This window comes from Sesamum indicum, linkage group LG8 (assembly GCF_000512975.1).
Source record: "Sesamum indicum cultivar Zhongzhi No. 13 linkage group LG8, S_indicum_v1.0, whole genome shotgun sequence".
NCBI classification, from domain to species: Eukaryota; Viridiplantae; Streptophyta; class Magnoliopsida; order Lamiales; family Pedaliaceae; genus Sesamum; species Sesamum indicum.
In genome coordinates this window covers 19,472,107-19,492,611 of record NC_026152.1, presented here as the reverse complement: position 1 = coordinate 19,492,611, position 20,505 = coordinate 19,472,107, and the positions used below count along the sequence as shown (strand labels likewise).

General features: G+C 37.7%; 3 protein-coding genes across 5 annotated transcripts; all 3 read left to right on the top strand.

Moving 5' to 3' along the window:
* Window positions 4,790-8,098, top strand: LOC105169516 (low-temperature-induced cysteine proteinase). The gene is made up of 5 exons (XM_011089921.2): window positions 4,790-5,415; window positions 6,080-6,315; window positions 6,419-6,559; window positions 6,881-7,333; window positions 7,630-8,098. Exons 1-5 carry the CDS (start codon window positions 4,938-4,940, stop codon window positions 7,726-7,728), a joined length of 1,407 nt encoding a protein of 468 aa, XP_011088223.1. The 5' UTR covers window positions 4,790-4,937; the 3' UTR covers window positions 7,729-8,098.
* On the top strand, window positions 9,199-15,511 carry LOC105169515 (phosphatidylinositol 3,4,5-trisphosphate 3-phosphatase and protein-tyrosine-phosphatase PTEN2A). 3 transcript variants are annotated; one of them, XM_011089917.2, is made up of 13 exons: window positions 9,199-9,431; window positions 10,619-11,050; window positions 11,325-11,426; window positions 11,511-11,567; window positions 11,676-11,741; window positions 12,614-12,790; window positions 12,921-13,007; window positions 13,090-13,154; window positions 13,354-13,430; window positions 13,511-13,557; window positions 14,025-14,155; window positions 14,289-14,358; window positions 14,753-15,511. In XM_011089917.2, the coding sequence occupies exons 2-13, from the start codon at window positions 10,622-10,624 to the stop codon at window positions 15,284-15,286; spliced, it is 1,842 nt and encodes a 613-aa protein (XP_011088219.1). In that variant the 5' UTR covers window positions 9,199-9,431; window positions 10,619-10,621; the 3' UTR covers window positions 15,287-15,511. The 3 variants fall into 3 exon arrangements, with proteins under 3 accessions (XP_011088219.1, XP_011088220.1, XP_011088222.1); XM_011089918.2 differs by having other exon boundaries at window positions 10,604-11,050; XM_011089920.2 differs by having other exon boundaries at window positions 9,200-9,431; window positions 10,658-11,050.
* Window positions 16,277-19,007, top strand: LOC105169514 (adhesive plaque matrix protein). The gene is made up of 7 exons (XM_011089916.2): window positions 16,277-16,647; window positions 16,756-16,860; window positions 16,974-17,100; window positions 17,194-17,265; window positions 18,094-18,139; window positions 18,270-18,555; window positions 18,645-19,007. Exons 1-7 carry the CDS (start codon window positions 16,551-16,553, stop codon window positions 18,683-18,685), a joined length of 774 nt encoding a protein of 257 aa, XP_011088218.1. The 5' UTR covers window positions 16,277-16,550; the 3' UTR covers window positions 18,686-19,007.

Genomic DNA, 20,505 nt, shown 5'->3' with positions numbered 1-20,505 from the left:
ATGAGCTTCGTGCTTTGGAAACTAATCACACATGGGAGGTTACCGATTTACCACCTGGTAAGAAACCAATCGGTTCAAAATGGATTTACAAAATTAAACTTAATCCTGATGGGAGTATAGAGCGCTACAAGGCGAGGCTAGTTGCAAAAGGGTATGACCAAGTGGAAGGGGTCGACTATTTTGATCGTTTTTCCCCCGTTGCTAAAATGGTTACAGTAAGAGTATTTCTAGCTGTATCTACTGCTTTCAAATGGGCTATACATCAATGTGACATTAATAATGCATTTCTTCACGGCTTCCTCGATGAGGACATTTTTATGGAGGCACCAGCCGGATATGATGTTCCGCCGGGCAAGGTTTGCAAGTTAAAGCGCTCCTTATATGGCTTGAAACAGGCGTCTCGTCAGTGGAATCAGGAGCTCACTGCCAAGCTTGTTCATTTTGGTTTCATTCAGTCCTTGAATGATTATTGTCTGTTTGTTAAAGGTTCTAACAGTTCGCTTGTTATTGTGCTCGTCTATGTAGATGATTTGCTTATCACAGGACCATCGGAATCATTGATTGCTGAAGTCAAGAAATTTTTGGATGATGCCTTTAGCATTAAGGATTTGGGATACGCCAAGTATTTTCTTGGCTTGGAGATTGCTCGCTCTCCAGCTGGAACTTGGATCACTCAACATAAGTACGTCCGTGATCTTTTGGCAGACACAGGCCTTGATCAGTGCAAACCAGCACCTACTCCACTTCCACTAGGCTTGAAACTCTGCTCTCAGTCCTCTCCAAAACTGGAAGATCCTGCACCTTATCGTAAATTGGTAGGCCGTTTACTTTACTTGGGCTTCACACGCCCGGATATATCTTATGGAGCGCAACAACTAAGCCAGTTCCTTCATGAACCTTGCCAAGCACACTTGGATGCTGCACTCCACCTCGTGCGCTATTTGGCCGGTTGCCCAGATTTGGGTCTTTTCTTTCCTGCATCCGTGTCATCTACTCTTACTGCCTACTGTGATGCTGACTGGGGAAGTTGTTTGGATACTCGTCGCTCACTTAGTGGTTATTGCATTTTCTTGGGTGATGCCATTATCTCATGGAAAACAAAAAAACAGTCCACTGTTTCCAGATCAACGGCTGAAGCGGAATACCGAAGTTTGGGTGCCACTGTGTGCGAACTTCAATGGTTGTCTTACCTACTAAAGGATTTCCATGTTTCTGTTGCAACGCCAATTCCTTTATATTGCGATAACCAGGCCGCTTTGCACATTGTCGCGAATCCAGTGTTCCACGAACGTACAAAACATCTCGAGATTGATTGTCACTTGGTTCGTGACAAATTTAAGTCTGGATTTGTTCTTCCTTCGCATATCTCAGGCAAGCAGCAACTTGCCGACATGTTTACCAAGTCTCTTCCTGGTCCGTCGTTCACCACATTCTTGTCCAAGTTGGGCTTATGCTCTTTTACCCATGCCCAACTTGAGGGGGGCATGTTGAATTTAGCTCAAGTTCCACCATCCTCTTCACTGACTGCAACCTCATCTTCTAGCTCTGTTTCTACTGCTCTGTTTCTGCAATAAGGAGGAAATCGTGTTTCTCTTGGTCACGTTTTTATTAGTTACATTTTACACTTTCATTAGTTAGCATTAATAGCTTAGGTGGCAGCTGGTTTGTTTTTCTGTTTTCAATTTGTTACACAGTTATAGCTTTGTATCTGTATTTAAGCTGAGACTATATCGGTTCTTGTTTGAATGAATGAACCAGATTTTCAGTCCTCCATTTTTCCTTGCAGTGTGTAAGATTTTGCTATGTTAACAGAAACATAGCTGTAATAATCCGAATCCAAGAGGGAATTAATTTTATTGTGGAAAAAACAAGTTGAATATCATGTACAAGGGGATGGATGTTGATGGACGGAGCTGTGAAATTCTTAAAACCATCTGAATATTAATTACATGTTTGTACCTTGTAAGCAGATGACAACAATGGCTTTTGTAATTGATGCAAATTATGAGTTTTCCCAAACAATTATTATTTTTAAATTAAATAATTCATAACTATCTTTTTATCAGACTTCATAATTCGTTTATGGATTTGCAGGAGGGGGTGGACCTGGTCCAGCGTAAGCTCTGGAACTGGGCTCGATACAGACATTGGCTAATTGCTAATATTTGGGCTTGGCCAGCATAACACATGGGTCTCTAGCCTGCTTTGTGTCTCATTCTAGGACCACCTGCTTCTCGTTGTTTTTTTTTTTTAAAAAGAAATAATAATTACATATTATTATCTCAAGTCATCATACAGTCCATCCATTATCAACTACATATCTATTAATTTGTGGCATATTTTACGTGTGTGCAAATTTACAATATTACTCGAAATAAAATATTTACTGTTTAATAATAAGAAATTACCATAAAAATCATGATATAAAGTTTAAATTAACTTTTTATGCTTGAATATTTAAAACAGGGCTTCATCCCAATAATTTCACAATACATTTATTAAAATGATCTGGAGATTCAGACTTTAGATATTTACATTTTTAATTCAAATCAAATGATCTTCTGCGAAAGATATTTTACTTTTTTGAACCGGATCCACCAAGTAGCAATATAGAAGAAATTCCACTTGAGAGTCCCATACTTTAGCAGACAGTGACTTGTTTGGCAAACACGAAATATGATTATTCTGTTGTAAAGCCAAGGAATTGCCACTCCCCATCCCATGTGACCAAGAGATGCATGTAATAAAGATAAAATGGAACATGAGATGAAAGGTTTCTTCCAGTTCCCACATGGGTGGATAAGTGTAAATATGTGTAGTTTCACACCAACAACGTGGAAAAATAGTATTATAGTCTCTGTATCTTGATACCCATTAGCTCTTTCTACTGCTGCATATGATCTTATCTTATGCACCAAACAATCCCTTAATTTTTTATTGTATTTTCGTGCATGTTGGATAAGGCTCACATGGATTTCTACTCCCTTGATTTGATCCTATCAACCAATTGCAGATATGTATCGTAAATAGTCGTAAATGATAACATGCTTTGTATTAATTAATTAATGATGTTAATCAAAAGATGAAACTTGTTTGTCAAGTATAATCTACCTTTTCTACAAGCCCTCGTGTCATAACTCAACTATTGTTGTTGTTTTTTATAGAACAGTCCAACGGCTTGGATCTTAAACTTTTTTACTGTTGGAAGTCGTTGATTCAAAGGGAAAAAAAAATAACTATTGTAATCTATCAAGTGTGTATCTCGAATGCGTTGTCTGAAAAAGTTAGTGAAGAATCTTCATTAAATATGAAAGTCTGTTAAGTAATTTAAATAAAAATATTAAAAAGGGTTCGAACATGTTAGTAGCATTCGACTTCAATAGTTTTTATTTTTTTCACGATTTATATTTACCCGTTGTTTTTTTTAAATCTAGTTGTTCGATTTTTAAACGATCAATGGCAGATCCAAATACCAAATAAGTAACTTAAAGTACAGTAATTACTAAAAACTTCACTATGAATCAATTTTTACTGACTATGATTGAGATCAAACCACTATACCCTTGTATGTGTTTTATGATTGGGGAATCAAGAATTGAAGCTCAAATTATTGCATGACCTAACAGACGAATAAGACTTTGGAGCTCTATCAAATTGTGAGTAGATCAAATAGATTATTTGTATTGCATTTTGCGCATAGGGTATTTTATACAAAATGAAGAATTGGGGTGATGCATCTGAAATACTATCCTTTATTTTCACAATTTCAATTCCCTCCACCAAATGTATGGAATACAAAGTTTGAGTCAAGTGGATGGAGTTGAAGTGAGTTTGACAAAATCTGAGACCCCTCCACTCAACGAGAGAAAATTTAATCTAAATTTAAGGAAAAAATATGACCACAACCTTTAAATTATGATAATTAATCTATTACAATTTACATATATACTGATGAAGGAGATTATTAAATTACTTAAATACTTCTGCCTTTAAAGCATTTATATATCCATAGTTGACTATTTTCACCAAGTTTAACTAATTTTGACCAGGGTAGAAGTCATTTCCAAGTAAGGCCCTTGGATTGGATGACATGGCATCATCTCAGCGGAGCCACATGTCACTCTCCCAGACGGTACCATACGGCTATAAATAGTCTCATTTATGATTATTTAGAACACGTTTTACCACTATTTTACCGTCATTTTTTGATCTCATTCGACCTCAATTTATTTTCGATCTCATCTTTTCGATCCCACTTTTCTAATTTAAACATCGGAGGGCCATCGCCGATGGCTACTCGGCTAGTCTCACGTTTGCTTTGTTCTCAAGATCCACTAATAGGTAGTTCGAAAGAAGGATCTAACGACCCAAACTTGGGACCAATTTTGCAATCCGATCCAGATTTTGTACGACCTACATCATATACCTTTTGCTTTTATATTCTATAAGTTAGAATTAAAAATTATTATATTAAGGATAATGTATTAGTTAAATTTGTTTTTTAATTTATAAAACAACTTTATTAAAAGAGAAAATACTTTGCATAAAAATTCTTATGCAGTGAACCACTGGCTTATGTATCTAACGCCAACGATAGTGCTCTAATTTCGGAAAAGAAAGCTGCGCCCCAACAATGCCTTAACCAAGTAGACCGCCTCTGAAAAGTGAGCGACCGCGTGACCCACAACTCCCATTCCCATACCAATTCCTACTTCCGCGGGCCCCCTCACTGTCCACTTTTTCTCTTTCTTCTTCTTCATCAAGAACATAAGCACAAAATAGTCCCATACACCAATCTCACGTCGCCTTTCATTCTCCATTCCCCTCCAATCAATCGCCTCCATTCACAGTCCTTTTTGTCCTTTTCTCTTCCCCCGTTCCCTATAAGAAGACCAAGAGTGGCCCCGCTTTTCCCCACGCTCTTGCCTCCTTCAACAATGGCTTCTCCTCTCAAACTTTCCTTCTCCCTCCTTATCCTCTCGTTTTTCATCCTTTCCTCTGCCTTGGACATGTCCATAATCACCTATGACGAGAATCACAAGATGGGCTCTCCCCATCGTTCGGAGAACGAAGTCATGGCTTTGTACGAATCTTGGCTTGCGAAGCATGGGAAGGCGTACAACGCCATTGGTGAGAAGGAGAAGCGTTTCGAGATTTTCAAGGATAACTTGAAATTCATCGACGAGCACAATTCCGCTGATCGGTCGTATAAGCTGGGCCTGAACCGGTTCGCTGATCTGACAAACGAGGAGTATCGTATGCTGTTTGTGAGTGGAAGGGTAGACCGGAAGACCAAGCTGATCAACCGAAGAGCGAGTGACCGTTACGCGTTTAAGGCGGGGGAGGAGTTGCCGCAGTCCGTTGACTGGAGGAAGAAGGGCGCCGTTGCACCGGTCAAGGATCAGGGCCAATGCGGTATGCTTTCTCATTTGCTTGAACTATAACCGAGAAACCTATATCTATAAATGTGTATGTATAGATGCATGCATCTATTTACGGATATCTTGTTGTGGGTGTGTGAAGAGGAGAACCGTATCATGGGTTTTCATTGGTCTTCTCTTGACAGGATCTTCCGAATATGAAGAGAAAATTTTCGTTGTTTTTCATGGTTTATATTTGTATTTTTCTTATTTTCCAAATCATGCTTGGGGCTTGTTTGTTTTGAGTAACAGCTGTTATAAAAAATCACTTTCGGGATGACTTTTTCTTTCTTTACACTTGATAATATTATTTTATGACGATTTACCCTTTGATCCAGAACTATAATGAGATGATGACCTATTGTTTAGTGCTTTCCTGATGTTGGGCAATTCAATTCTCTACCTTTTAACACTCTGCAAATTTCACGTTCAGCATGGTATCTTGCTATGATAAGCTTATTGTTCATTTGTTTATAAGATGTGGATGTTGAGCTTTTTCTGCCAATCAGAGTTATCACGTTTCAGTATAATGGGATGTGATCTCACATGTAGAGTTCCTGCATTAGTGTATCTGGCTGCAGTCTTCCATTGTTAATGAAAATTGTCAGTTATACATTGAAGTAAAAGATACTAATGCATGTTTTGTTATTTCAAATAAGGGAGTTGCTGGGCGTTCTCTACTGTTGCTGCTGTTGAAGGGATAAATCAGATAGTAACTGGAAATATGACAGTTTTATCTGAGCAAGAGCTCGTTGATTGCGACAGGAAATATAACGAGGGTTGTAATGGTGGTCTTATGGACTATGGATTTCAGTTTATCATTGATAATGGCGGCATCGATACAGAGGAAGATTACCCATACCTAGCTCGTGATGGTACTTGTGACACTTACAGGGTATGGTTTTAATTTGTACTTCCATTTGAATTATGTTCCTTGTTAGTCATTTGTATTTTTGTTATTAGTCCAGTAGCTTAGTTGACATTTTGCTTTTTATCAGAAAAATGCCAAGGTGGTCTCCATAGATGCGTATGAGGATGTTCCAGCAAACGATGAAAAAGCATTAAAGAAAGCTGTGGCAAATCAACCAGTCAGTGTTGCGATTGAAGCGGGGGGCAGAGCTTTCCAACTATACCAATCGGTATGATCATCAAACTTTCCTGCTCTTTTGCCTGATACTAATACCTTCCAATGATAAATTTAGAAGATATACAGATAAAGAAAACTAGTTTTATGGGTTTTTGCAGCAACTTTTTCAAAAGTTTGAAACTTTTGAGCTGGTTCAAAATCTGACCTACTGTATAGATTTTGAATTGCTAGATGCTCTGTGTGTCGTATAGTTGTGTTATTGATATGTCTTGTAGAACTAATGTTTAGATCATAAGAATGACTATGATCCCATTCTGCCAGAAGCAATCACTTGTAGTACATTGACAATTTGATTTTCTTTCACCTTTTTTAGGGTGTCTTTACTGGACGCTGCGGAACAGATTTAGACCACGGTGTTGTTGCCGTTGGATATGGTACAGAAGAGGGCAAAGATTACTGGATTGTGAGAAATTCATGGGGTCCCAGCTGGGGAGAAAACGGCTACATCAGGCTTGAGCGCAATGTGGCTAATACCTTTGCAGGAAAGTGTGGGATTGCAGTGGAAGCATCTTATCCCGTCAAGACTGGTCATAACCCTCCTAATCCTGGCCCATCTCCTCCAACCCCGGTGAAACCCCCCACTGTCTGTGATGAATACTACACATGCCCAGAGGGCACCACCTGCTGCTGTGCATACCAATATGGCAAATTGTGCCTTGGCTGGGGATGCTGCCCCTTGGAGTCTGCCACTTGCTGTGAGGACCATTCTAGCTGCTGCCCGCACGACTATCCCATCTGTGATGTTGAAGCTGGCACTTGTCTAATGGTAATTCAATCTATTTTATAGAGATAATTTACACTGACACTTTATGAGTTTATGTTATATTGCATAAGAATTCTTTAATTTTGAAAATTACATAGGCACCGCCTATCGTCAGTTTCTACTAATTCCACTTAGTCCTTCAATTTTCGTGGGGGAAAAATGACTGCAAAGGCTGCGGTATAACTTTTTTGAAATTGAGACTGTCTCTGTAATATGCATAATCATCGGTGTCAGTGGTTATTGTTGCTCTTGTTATCTTCAAAAGTGTTTTGAAGTACTAATCATATGGTGTTAAACAGAGCAAGGACAACCCAATGGGAATAGGAGCACTGAAACGGCGTAATGCTGAGCCGAATTGGTCTAGTTTACATGGTGGCAGGAAAATTAGCAGCTCTTGAGAATCGTCTGCCTTATCTAAGACGGGAAACAACATCGACTTGGTGGTGTAGCAAAAGCAATTTTGCTATAGGAGCCAGTTGATAGTCTAGGGAGGATGATTGGAGCGTGGAACCTCTCTGCTCCTTAAGCTATTTAGAACCGTTGTCAACTCTGGATACATTTGTATATAATTCTTGCTTTTCCTTTTCTCCTCTGGAGATTTGGCAAAATTCACAACTTTCTATCGGGTCTTATTTGTGGTATTGAAAATGTCTCAAGGTCTGTACTTTTGAGGTTTCCTGTGTCTTTTCTTTTCTATATGTGTTCTATTGTCAGCTTGTCTGGGGAAATTCTTTCAATCTAAATGAAAAAATTTAAGTTATTACCTCCTCCATGTTTGATTATCTTAGAGTTCAGTTCCAATCAGAGATGACCAAAAGAGTCGTTCATCAAATGGTACAGAACTTAAGTGCAATGCTATGATGAATTTTCTTGCAAGTAACAAAGAATTAAATGCAGAATGACGGCTAGGAAAAGTCGTTAATAGACACAACCAGAAGAGAATTTTAGTTCCAAAATATAGATTGATTTTCAATTTTAGTTTCATATTTTTTAGAAATAATTAATATCAGTCCCACACTTTAAAAAGATGTTACAAGGTAAGCTCAACAATAAAAAAATTTGCAATATTTAGTCCTATTTTAAAGTGTGGGGCTAACTTTGTGCGGGACTAATATCAACTATTTTAAAAAAAATATGAAACTAATAAAGATTAAATTATAATTTTTTCGCACAATCTCTCGACGTAAAATTTGCTAGTATATAATCTAGAAAAATTTCGTCACCTAGCACTTTTAGTATATCTTTAGAGCTACAGAAAATTTGTAATTGAATGATATTAGGATTGAATACAAGATTTATCTTTAACTCCACTCTTATCATGGAAATTCTGTATAAAAGTAGTATTTCATGAGTTTGTAACAAGTACAACCTCTACATAACATTATTTCCTACTTAAATATTGAAAAAGACTTGAAAAGTTGTATACAATTTGTAGATAAAAGTTGGAGACGATGAATATAAAATTGCATATTGAATGAAATTAAGGAACCTTCCCTTCCCAAAGTGCACTTACACTGTCCAGCCTTATTATTGGATGCAATGCCAATATAATTTGCGAAACCAATAATAAAGTTACCTGGATGATCCTTAATAAACCGCTTCATCACCCCTCCATGCTCAATGTTTGCAAGTATTTGAGTGTCCACTATTACTTTGTAAATTTATAGTGCAGTTGGTAAATATAGCTTCGTTTCTATTTTTTCACAAGCAAGTCACGTAATTTTATAATTTTCAATTGTATTTGAATTTGTTTAAGGTTATTTTATTTTTTATTATATATATCTTTATTAGTATAAAAAGAGGGCTTCCTTTGTCAAATCACGAAGATTAGGCAAAAACTCTATTATTTGAAAAGATTAGAGCCATCATTTTCGAAAAGTAGTCGTGCAATTGCAAAAGTCGCTAGTATAGGTGGCGGAATTGAAGAAGTCGCTAGCAGAAATCCACAGTGAATGAAAAATAAGAGAGGTGAAGACTGTCCACTGTCACATGTCGCTTCATTTCGCGAAACCCTGGAACAGTGCGACGTCGTTTAGGAAACCCCAGCAAGCACCGCCACCCGCTGCCCCTCCCCGTCGTTGACTACGATTTCAATTTTCAGGTAGTTTTCGGAGTCTTTGCTGGTCTCTTGTTGTGTCTATTCACACCCACTCAAGACCTACTGTCTTGTTTTCCCTATTTAATTGTTTACGATATGAAAGCTGTAATGCTTCGCCCATTTCTCTTGCACCCTTTTGGAGAAGGTCTGTGGTCTGGATCGTTGGAGGAATTGATTTGGGCGAATTAGTGGACTCGATTTTAACTGAGGAATTGGTGTTTTGTGCTGCGAGGTCATTTTTCTATGCATCGTGCTGTTGATCTTAATAATTGACCTAAGGTTTTGTTGCTAGATAAGACTTTTTGAGCTTGGGGTTCTTACCCTAGTCATTAATTGGATTCTTCTCGTTTTCCCAAATTTATTGAGTATGATCAAGTGTAGAGGTATTCATAACACTCCGCAGCACGAATCTTGTGTTGGCTTAATTTCACTGTCTAGCTGGAATGTGTAGAATAATCTTGAGCAAATGAAACTTCTCACTCCTGTATTGAGTGCAGATACTGTAATCTGGAACAAATGCATCATTGAGTATGCTTTACTTGTTTGTTTGTTTGTCTTTTTTGGGGTGGGTTCATGGGGAATGTTATGAACTGTTCTGTCAGATTGTTGGTTGAGCTTTGGACTTTGGAGACATGGAAAAAGCGGGTATCAGCTTTTTCCATGTAGTCTCATGTTTGATCTATGTATATCCTTCATGTCACACTAAATCCGTCTGTCTTCTATTTCTGTTTATCATGAAATAAACTACTGGTTCGTGTAGCTTTTATACAACCTTAATTGTAACTATGACATGTCGATCACTTTTTTGCAAAGAAGTTAGAACTAGTTCAGTTTGGTCATTTGCAGTCCATATGGTAGATTATGTTGTAAATTATGCTAATTTCTTATTGGTCCTGTGAAGGCTTAAGCTGAACTTCCCTCTTTCGAAAACGATTTTCATGCTCTTTCTTATTTCCAACTGTCACATGTAGGATCATCTACACCTTATTGTTGTTTTGACCTTTACATCTAGGGAATATAGTGGAATTTTATTGTTTCCTGTGATATTCTACAAACATCTCCCACTGAATCTCAGCGTTTTCTCAACTTCTTTTGTCTGCCTCGTAGTTCAGTTGTACTGCTAGGTTGAACTGCTTCTTAATTGTTAAATACTTCTTCTGTTGGACACCTTTAAGGAATCTGGTCTACAGGAAATGAGTTTGGAATCTCCTGATTCATCAAATCCGCAGGATATCAAGTCTGCAGATGTAAAGATGTCTACTTCTGTGGAATCTGCGCCACATAATTCTGAACATGATGCGCCTTCTAAATTCTCTGCTTCTGGCATCTCCACTTGGGCGAAAAATCTGAAAATTCCCCAGCCATTTGGTGGATCCCCTGAGGTATCCCCATCTGAAAACCCTGGAAAGTCTACTTTTTCGCGTTTGACTAGTGGTCTTGGATTGCGGGCGTCTCCCAAATCTCCTCAATCAGAGGAAAGTTCTGGTGGATCTTCACCAACTCAACAATCAGGTTTTATTGGAAGCATCACAAAAGGATTAGTTGACTCATCTAAGAATGCGGTGAAGGCTGTGCAGGTCAAAGCTCGTCATGTTGTGTCTCAAAATAAGCGAAGATACCAGGTGGCTCACTCTCTTTGACGATTAGGTTTTGGTTTATTACTATAAGTAGGTCCTTTCTCCCCCCTTATGCAATTCCTTTGAAGCTGTAATAACTCTTTTCTTATGATACCTCTAAGCACATTGTTGCTGATTTGTTTCATTATACATGAGAAAAATGTGAAATGCCATATTTTGAGATAGCTGCCTGCATTTTGCTAATGCAAATTGTTGTGTACTTCTGGTGTTACATTTGGTAGACCACTTCCCAATGGCCTCATGATATTCGTTTCTATAGGAAGGAGGATTCGATTTGGATATGACTTACATCACGGAGAATATTATTGCAATGGGCTTCCCTGCTGGTGATATGAGCTCTGGGTTTTTTGGCTATGTTGAGGTATAAAGTCCAATTTATCTGAAATTTAGTACATGAATTATTTTCGGTTGGTGCTAAGCTGAAGTTAGCAATGACTGCTTTCAGGGATTTTATCGAAATCACATGGAGGAAGTAATTAGGTTCTTTGAGACTTATCACAAGGTAATGAGTGCATACTATTTTCTGCCACCTTAAGTTTTTGTAACATCATATGGCAATAATGGGATCACTTGTTCACCTCTTCACCTTTGATCTATTCAAATCATGCAGGACAAATACAAAGTGTATAACCTCTGTTCTGAAAGATTGTACGATGCATCTTTATTTGAGGGAAAGGTTTGTGTGTTCTCTGTTCTACCTAATTATGTTGATTAGCCAAAAAGAATGTTCATATTATGAAAATTATTTTGTGATCCTGTGTTGGTTTGCCCATGGTTATCCTTTCCGTTCTTTGGGATTTTGCAGCAGTTGTGATACTTGTCTTTAGTTTAACAGTGTTTCTTCAGTTGGTACCTCTCTAAAACCCTTTGTTTTGCACACTCTTAAGGTATTGTTTTCTCCAAATACCCCATCTTCCCTCTTTTATCAGCATCCTCTACTTTATCTTTCTTTAGTATTTCCTCCAATCCCATCAGTGTTGTTGTTATGGGAGCCATGTGAAGGGGATGAGTTGCCTGAATATTTATTCTTTTTTGTTGGCATTGAAATTCTAACCGAGGTTCGGGGAATTGGATGGAATATGGAACGTGGTTAGTTTCACTGTGTTATTGTGTCAGACTGAGTTTTTATTCCTTGTCTACTTGAAATGAGATTAGCTTAAATGAATTAGCTTTATATCGGACTCAAGGATTTTCACTTGTCAAGTGGATTTTAAAACTTTCTTGAGCCAAAGTTCTAAACATGCATTTGTACTGTTCTTTGGCCTGGGTTTAGACTTTTAAATTTATTACTACGATAAACATTGCCTTGTCTCCAACTATTTTGAATCCAAATGTTGCTTAGAGTTTCAGAAGGAATGAGTTTAATTTTTTTAGTTATATAAGAACTGAGTGCTGTACACATCCTGTTGGACACAGAAAACTTATCTTGGTTTCCTTCGGTGTGATAAGTTGGCAATTTCTCTGGATTCAGGATTGTGCATGACATTGAAAAGTTTTGCTGATTGAGGCGTGTGATTGAGACGTCATTCATCTTTTCCCTTTCTGCAGGTGGCTAGTTTTCCTTTTGATGACCATAATTGCCCTCCCATCCAACTCATCATTTCATTCTGCCAAAGTGCTTATTCGTGGTTGAAGCAAGATATTGACAATGTCGTTGTTGTGCATTGTAAAGCTGGAATGGCCAGGACAGGATTGATGATTTCTAGTCTTCTTCTGTATCTGAAGGTAAAATTGATAATATTTCTTCTCTGGGGTTGTCCGCGTGCTATTGGAAACCAAAATGATACGGAGCTGTTTTCTAAAGGATATGTCCCTATCATTAAGATCTAATTGCATCATTATTGCTATCTTTTAGTTCTTCCCCACAGCCGAGGAATCAATTGATTATTACAATCAGAAAAGGTGTATTGATGGAAAAGGACTTGTTCTACCTAGTCAAATTGTGAGTCCAATTCCTTTCAAATTGATAACTTTTATTGCTAAGCTCCTATGGACCTTTTAGTATCTATGTTCTATTCTTATAGAGATATGTCAAGTATTTTGAACGCGTTTTGGCATACTTCAATGGAGAAAACCAGCCTGGTCGTAGGTATGCACTATTTCAGATCTTATATTTTGTATGGATTAGCTTTCTAGTCTTGGGAAGTAGATCTTTAAGTTTTATCATTAGCCTTCTGTCTTGTCCTACTATATTTACTTAAATTAGTTGTAAGATGAGATGATGGATAGAAAAAGATATGTTGTCAGTGTGATAGATTTTGGAAATCGTACCAAATTGCACAATGCAGGTGCATGCTTAGAGGATTTCGGCTGCATAGGTGCCCGTACTGGATCAGGCCCTCCATAACAGTCTCTGATCATAATGGTTAGCGCCTTGCGTCGATGGGTGCACTTTCAATTTTCTACTATTTAAATTTATCCCAACTTATACCTTCAATTATTTAGGTGTGCTCTTTTCAACAAAAAAGCATTCAAGAACCAAGGATTTGTCGGTATGTTATCCTTCTTGCACATCGATGTCTTTCCATGAACTAATAATTTATTTAAGTACTAATATGTGCTAATGAACCTTCATGACATCTTCAAAGCAATGTAATCAGTCATATTCATGATGACCCTTGCTGGTAAATTCGACTAAAATTTATACAGCTTCATAAATAGAGACATATGAGCTGCTTTACTATTTCAGAAAATTCATACTTTTCGATCATACTATGATGTCTAATATGGTTTTAATAATTTTATTCCTTCAAAGATATATCACATTCGTAGTTGTTTATCCTTGATGGAAATTTCAGGAGAGCATTTGTCATAAACTCATCAATTAAGCAGGCAGTTATGCAAAAATGTTGCTTTCATTGTCACATATAGCCACCACTGAATTTGATCATTTGCTTTTCAGATTGGTGAAATTTTAATGGCCTAGGCACATTCAATTATACTTTTGCTTTTTGTGCAGCCTGAAGATTTTTGGTTCAGCGCACCTAAGAAAGGGATAATGGTATTTGCCCTCCCTGGGGAACCGGGCCTGACAGAGTTGGCTGGTGATTTCAAAGTCCATTTTCATGATCGCCAAGGGGACTTCTATTGGTATAATAAACTACTGATACTGAACCTTTTCTTGATCATTAGCTTCTCGTCCCTCTTTGCAATGATACGATGGAAAAATGTTACTGCCTTCTAATGGTTGCATTTATAATCTGCTTTATTTTCTAATTTTCAGCTGGTTGAACACAACAATGATTGAGAACCGAAAAGTTCTAAACACAAGTGATCTTGATGGTTTCGACAAGGTAAATTATACTTTCAGCCAGGCCTTGGTTTAGATGCGTTGTGGGGTTACATCCAACATGGGTCCAGATTTGGAGATGATTTGCCATATGTATATTTGGATCTTTTCTATATGCATCTTATTCTTCTTCCGCTACTAGATCTGGAAGTTCTTCTGTTGGTCCTAATTTTCCCTCTTGCTTTTCAAACTCATCTGTGGGTGTGGGAATGGATAAGCCAGTACTGGTTATTCTCCTTACTAGTAAGCTTTTGTGGTTATATATGGATTTAGTCGCTTTCATGACCATGTAAATTGCCTTGGCATGACTTTTTTCTTCTCGTACTCCCAGTCCAAATTATAAATATGTAGGATTCACCATACAGTGCATAAATTTGCCCTTCGCTACTTGCTCGCAGAGAAAACTACCATCCCCAGGATTCCAAGTTGAGGTTGTGGTAGTGGATTATGATGGTTCTACTGTTTCATCAAGACCTCCATCTGGGTCTCCTAGTGAATCGTCTGGAAATTCAGGTGCAAATACAGTGTCAGGACCTAGCCCCGCACCCGTTGAGGAAGCTGCTGCTGCAACTGCAGCTGCAAAGAACTCTAAGAAAAAGGAGGATGAGTTCTCTGACAGCGAAGCTGAGGAATCTGTGTCTTCATCCAGACAAACTGGCATTTCTTCCCATGGTTCTGGAACCGTGGCTGCAAAAGATGCTGTGCCTTACAACAATGTTGACTCGAACCAAATTGCAGATCTGACGCGTAAGACAGAACAAGTCTCTCTAGGAACTTCACCTTCTCCACATACTGAGGTAAAGAAGGAAACTGCTGGAGGATCAGGAACCGACTTCTCCAACTCAGTTGGGGAGGTAAGCGAGTTCAAGGTAATGGCAGCCGATGCATCAGTTTTTTCATTTGGAGATGATGATGATTATGAAAGTGATTAAGGGAAGGCGGCGTCAAGGACCTGTACATACATGCTTGTGAATATTCATAAGTCCAGCCTTGAGGCCCCATGTTATTCGTTCATTTCATTATAGATTGTGGTTTTTGTTTGGATATGCAGCGTTTGATGATGGATATAGTTGAACTGTTTGTATTTCATATATCTGGTAAAATTGAAGGAAAACTTACCATTATAATATACTTAAGTCATCTAATTCCACCCCGCAGACTTGTATCTAGTTGCAGTATACATCTTGGAAGTAGCAGATTTTGCGGAGCTAAATCACTTCACCTGTTTTCTGTACTAATGGTTAGACAGGAACGCATAATCTCTTTGGCTTGGTCGTGCAAAGAGAAGCCGTACAAACTTTTATTAGTTTGTGGAGGTTACAAGTCGTTTGTCGCATGGTTCAATTATTTGGATTGGATGCCAAATTTCTTGTTCAATTATTTCGGGTGCTAAATTTCTTAACCATATTTATGGTCGACTGCGATAAGTCATTAAGTTTAAGTACTACTTACAGTTGATTACGCAAATGTTTGCTACTGAAATCCTCGAAAGGATAATGCCACTACCATATACACATCCAACAATTCCAGAAATCAGTTGAAAATCGGACGTTATATTTCTTGTTATTACTCTTGCATTCTTGGTTATTTCTGTGTTGTTCAAATTTACTATAAAATGTTGCATACATTTCCGGAGAAAAATGGACTAAACATATGCAACATACACTAATCTCGCACAAAGAGTAAATATCAGAATCGTACCAAGTCAACCAATGAATTAGCCATCAAGATTCTGTAAATTCCATTACAACTCAAGTTTATAAATTCAATTGTCTAAAATAGAATAAAAATAAGGTATATTAATAACCCCAGATGCCTTACCGAATACGAAAATACATATACGTACGCGTACAGTTTCCAAGTTCCAATCCAAAGAATATTATTATTATACGCGCTAATTTCTGGTCCACAGCAGAAATGTGGAATGAAAGCACCCAGATACTAAATAATCCAAATGCTGGAGTTTACTTGGAAAAATTCCTCTGCAAAACCCTATCTAAATCAATTACGCCTTGGAGAGAAGAAATCCCATACCCCAGACTCAGAACACATCATAATTGGTCAACCCCAGTTGCAAAATTTTGATTCGTCTTTGATTCCTTCAATTCACATTTGTTTAACACCAAATTGATCCGGGTCTTCCCATTAAAATACTCTTGACTTCAGGATATATAAAAGCTCATCTTTTTGTTGGTGATGGTAGACAATAAAGCTATACTCTCGTTTCCTTCTTATTCATCTTTTCCTCCCATGTCGGTTTCTGGCATCCAGGGTCAACTTCTCGAGGTTACTGGTATGTTTTCCAAATTCTCTGCTCCTCCTTTTTCTTATTTCTTGTGGACTTTTATTGTTTTGTGAAATTAATGTGCGCGATTGTTTGTGGTGGTGTCTTGGATCTCAGTTGTTGGTTGTAATAAATTGAAAGACACCGAGTGGATTTCTAGGCAAGATCCCTACGTTTGTCTCGAGTATGCTAGCACCAAATTTCGTACGCGTACTTGCACAGGTAGGTTGTGTGTAGATAGATTCATGGTAATTCGTTTGTTTTAATATGAGGCTTTAGAAAGAATGTTATTTGGGGTTTTATATTTGTTAATTTTTTGGATGAAACTTGTATAGATGGTGGAAAAAATCCAACGTTTCAAGAGAAATTCGTGTTTACCTTGATAGAAGGATTGCGGGAGATCTCTGTTGTAGTCTGGAACAGCAATACTCTCACTTTCGACGATCTCATTGGCAGCGGAAAGTAATACTTTATCTCTTTGTAGATCCCATTTCTCTTTCGAATCTCATGCACTTTTTGTATAGAGTACTGATCTTGAATTTGGTGTATTTTTAGGGTTCAGTTGCAAAAAGTTCTATCTCAGGGCTATGATGATACCGCATGGCCACTCCAGGACAAGAAAGGAAGGTATATCATATTAAACTGAACTACACTGTGAATTACATTCATTGCTTCGTGAGTGAGCGGCGTGTGTATTTTTTTCCGTTGCGTCTGTTCTCTGTATATTAGGAACGCCAGTTGCTTTAGATTTCTGAAGTGCTTAGAGAGTTTGTATTTTATCCCAGTTTTTCTTATGAGCGTCTATTGTTGTATAAACAATTTACGCTAATGTCGAGACCTCATCATCTTTTAAATAGGCTCTATGGTAAAAGAAATGTATTCTGGATCCCTTGGACTTCAACTGAAGAATAAGAGCATTTTAGCAGCAGCTTACAAGTTTGTGGTTTTACCTTTTTAACAATAGCTGGCTCCTCTGCTGATGAGCAGGAATAGATCCCTTAACGAATCAATAGCTAATTAGTCAACTAACCCCTCGGACTTTGAGAAGCTGAGCTGAGTGAATAATTTATCCCCTTTCCTAGTGACTGACCCTACCTTCTAAAAATACTTAGTGTAAGCTTGCCTTAGCCTCAAGCATGAGAAGATGAAACTATAACTTAGTTTTTGGCTTCTTGTGCTTGTCGACATGCAGCTAGGGTTGAGTTATGGCTCACATTTTCAGTTAAGGTGTTGAATATTACCATAAAATTTTGCCAATCATAGATCTCAAGCAATGCATTGAGAATGATGCTATGTAAAACATGAATAAATTAACATAACATTGTGAAAAGCTACTGACAGATGCAAGAATTTTCTACAGTGAATTATGCTGTTCTATTCATGCATTTGCATGCATGTACTTTTTTTTCCAATAGGTGTTAATTTGTAAATGGCTAATGTGTGTTTTCTTTATAGGTATGCTGGAGAAGTTCGACTGATATTGCACTATGCTAATGCCAATGTAAGCTAGATTGATTTTTTCCATCTTATGATTATATTGATTAGCTCTGCCGTTCAGACAAGAAATGGCATTTTTTGCTTGCATTCTAGAATTCTATATTTGAAGCTTATAGAAAGCTTTTCTATTTCAGAAACCAGCGGCTAACCATGCTCCATCTGCGCCACCATATGCGGGTACACCGGGGCCTCAAGTTCCTTTGTACTCAACACCTCCATCAGTAGCTTCTTATCCACCGACAAGTTATGCTCCACCACCTCCTTATTCTTCATATGCTCCAAACTCAGCAGGATATCCCCCACCGCCATATCATCATCAGCCAGCTGCGTACCCTCCATCATATCCGCCAACATCATCATATCCGCCACCATACTCAAGTTATCCCCCACCTCCCCAAGACCCGCACTATTATCCTCCCGGTAAGAGATCTTGCAACCTATATCTTTTTGCAGAATCAACCTGCTACAGCATATTGAACGCTAACATCAAGTTTTCTGCTTTCTAACAGGTTCATATCCTCCACCTCCTTATCCTCCTCCACCATTCTAAGACATGCTTTGTTGTACAGCGAGCCAAGAAAAGCAGCCGACTTGTTGTCTGTTAGTGCGAGTTTGTACTTTACACCTAGTAGTTACTGTATCTTTTTATTTCTTCCCTAATTGTACCTTTAGTGTCCAATGTTTATGTCGTAGATCGGTGTTGCGGACATTGTTATATGCAAGGAAAATGTTGTAAGAAAAAAAGGAGCGATAATTTGTATTTTTTCATTGGTTGGTTGACTGGTTCTATGATCCTTGGAGATATATTGTCCGTGGAGAATTTTTTATAAAAATTTATGTTCTATGACAGTGGTAAAGTCGAGTCACTATAAGAGTGAATAATTTCAAATTATGAGATGATTAGACATGTCAACAATAGTTGTCATATGTTGTTTGACCTCGTGATGGAGTTTTAACAGCTTTGATAATTGAGGTTCCTTTCGGCGTCCCACTTTCGTCCTTAGTTTCTAAGATCTCACTTTTTGGTACATAAGTGGTTGGAGTTGGTGGTTCTTGAATATTGATGGAATAGTGGAAGCCCAGCTGGTTGCATTGTTGCCATTCTCGTGAACACTATCATTATTGGTTCGAACAGTGGGTATCGTCGGAAAAAGATGATCAAGATTGTCATACTTGACTACATTTGGATGGTTTGAGTATTGTAGCGTTCATCACTTTTCATGTTCAATATCAGATGCACTATGATCTTATCAGCTCACTCCTCCCCACCCCCACCCCATTTGTATATATAAATAAGAGCAGGATAAGTGATTGAGGCCTGGATTGTATATGAAAATATTTTGTGACAGAAAATGCAAGAAACAGTCGTTATTGACTTTTGAACGGGAATCATGCATTAATTCATGGTTTTGGATTAATGGGACGATTAAAACTGGATAACAACTGTAATTTAAGCTGATTCAAGGTCCATTAACCTTTTCTCTTTTTTTTTTTTTTTTTTTGAAATGTTTAGTTGGATTGAGATGGCATCACTTAACCAAAAAGTCCTAATGCAAAAATGTACCACCAAACCAATATGAATAATTTACACCGGAAAAGGAAATATCTGTGAGGGGAATATCTTCAGTATATATAAATTATAGCATAATTGAGAGTGAATGGGAGCAACATGATTCATTGTTGTGGGTGGTTTCAGAATGTATGATATCATCATTTTAATAGAGCAGTTATAACAGTAATAAGAGAATGTGGAAAACAGGGGGTAACTTGTCTAAAATTGGTACACAAATATCCACTGGTTATTTATTAGCGGTGAAGATGGGCAGACAAGATGGCACTATATATTAATGGCTTTTCTACGCTAAAAATCGATGGATACAACTACTACTGAGGCCCCTAACCCACACCCAATACCATATGTAGACCTCTTTTACTGTGTGTTTCGGGCCACATTCTATGGCTTTCTACCCTAATTCAGCCTTCTTCTCCCATTGCACCCCTCTTTTCATGCAGCTGCTTAGTGCTTGGACCAATTATAGCATACTGCTCTCATACTATATATCATAACCATTTTTCTTGAATGAAAACGCTTCACTCTCTTTAAGTTATACGATAATCTCGTTATGAATATAATTATTTTAGGACGTACTTTGCTTGAATACAATAGAGTTTTCTTCAATCCTCGACAACTCGTATTTTTTTCTTTTTTGATCAATTAAGACATTTCATTAATAAGAATTCAATATATATATATATACTAATTTGTATTGTTTTTCATCGCTACAAATATATATATATGTACGAATTTATACTGTTTTTCATTGCTAAAATGTATATACGCTTCAATATATATAAATACAAAAGCAAAAA

What these genes read in the sequence shown, in the direction of transcription:
- LOC105169514 (XM_011089916.2), top strand. Translation starts at nt 16,551, where the DNA reads ATGGTAGACAATAAAGCTATACTCTCGTTTCCTTCTTATTCATCTTTT. An exon ending in CTCCAGGACAAGAAAGGAAG is followed by an intron (nt 17,266 to 18,093) that starts GTATATCATATT and finishes TTTTCTTTATAG; the next exon opens with GTATGCTGGAGAAGTTCGAC. An exon ending in CCCGCACTATTATCCTCCCG is followed by an intron (nt 18,556 to 18,644) that starts GTAAGAGATCTT and finishes GCTTTCTAACAG; the next exon opens with GTTCATATCCTCCACCTCCT.
- LOC105169516 (XM_011089921.2), top strand. Translation starts at nt 4,938, where the DNA reads ATGGCTTCTCCTCTCAAACTTTCCTTCTCCCTCCTTATCCTCTCGTTT. An exon ending in CAAGGATCAGGGCCAATGCG is followed by an intron (nt 5,416 to 6,079) that starts GTATGCTTTCTC and finishes ATTTCAAATAAG; the next exon opens with GGAGTTGCTGGGCGTTCTCT. An exon ending in GTACTTGTGACACTTACAGG is followed by an intron (nt 6,316 to 6,418) that starts GTATGGTTTTAA and finishes GCTTTTTATCAG; the next exon opens with AAAAATGCCAAGGTGGTCTC.
- LOC105169515 (XM_011089917.2), top strand. Translation starts at nt 10,622, where the DNA reads ATGAGTTTGGAATCTCCTGATTCATCAAATCCGCAGGATATCAAGTCT. An exon ending in AACAGTCTCTGATCATAATG is followed by an intron (nt 13,431 to 13,510) that starts GTTAGCGCCTTG and finishes TCAATTATTTAG; the next exon opens with GTGTGCTCTTTTCAACAAAA. An exon ending in CGCCAAGGGGACTTCTATTG is followed by an intron (nt 14,156 to 14,288) that starts GTATAATAAACT and finishes TCTAATTTTCAG; the next exon opens with CTGGTTGAACACAACAATGA.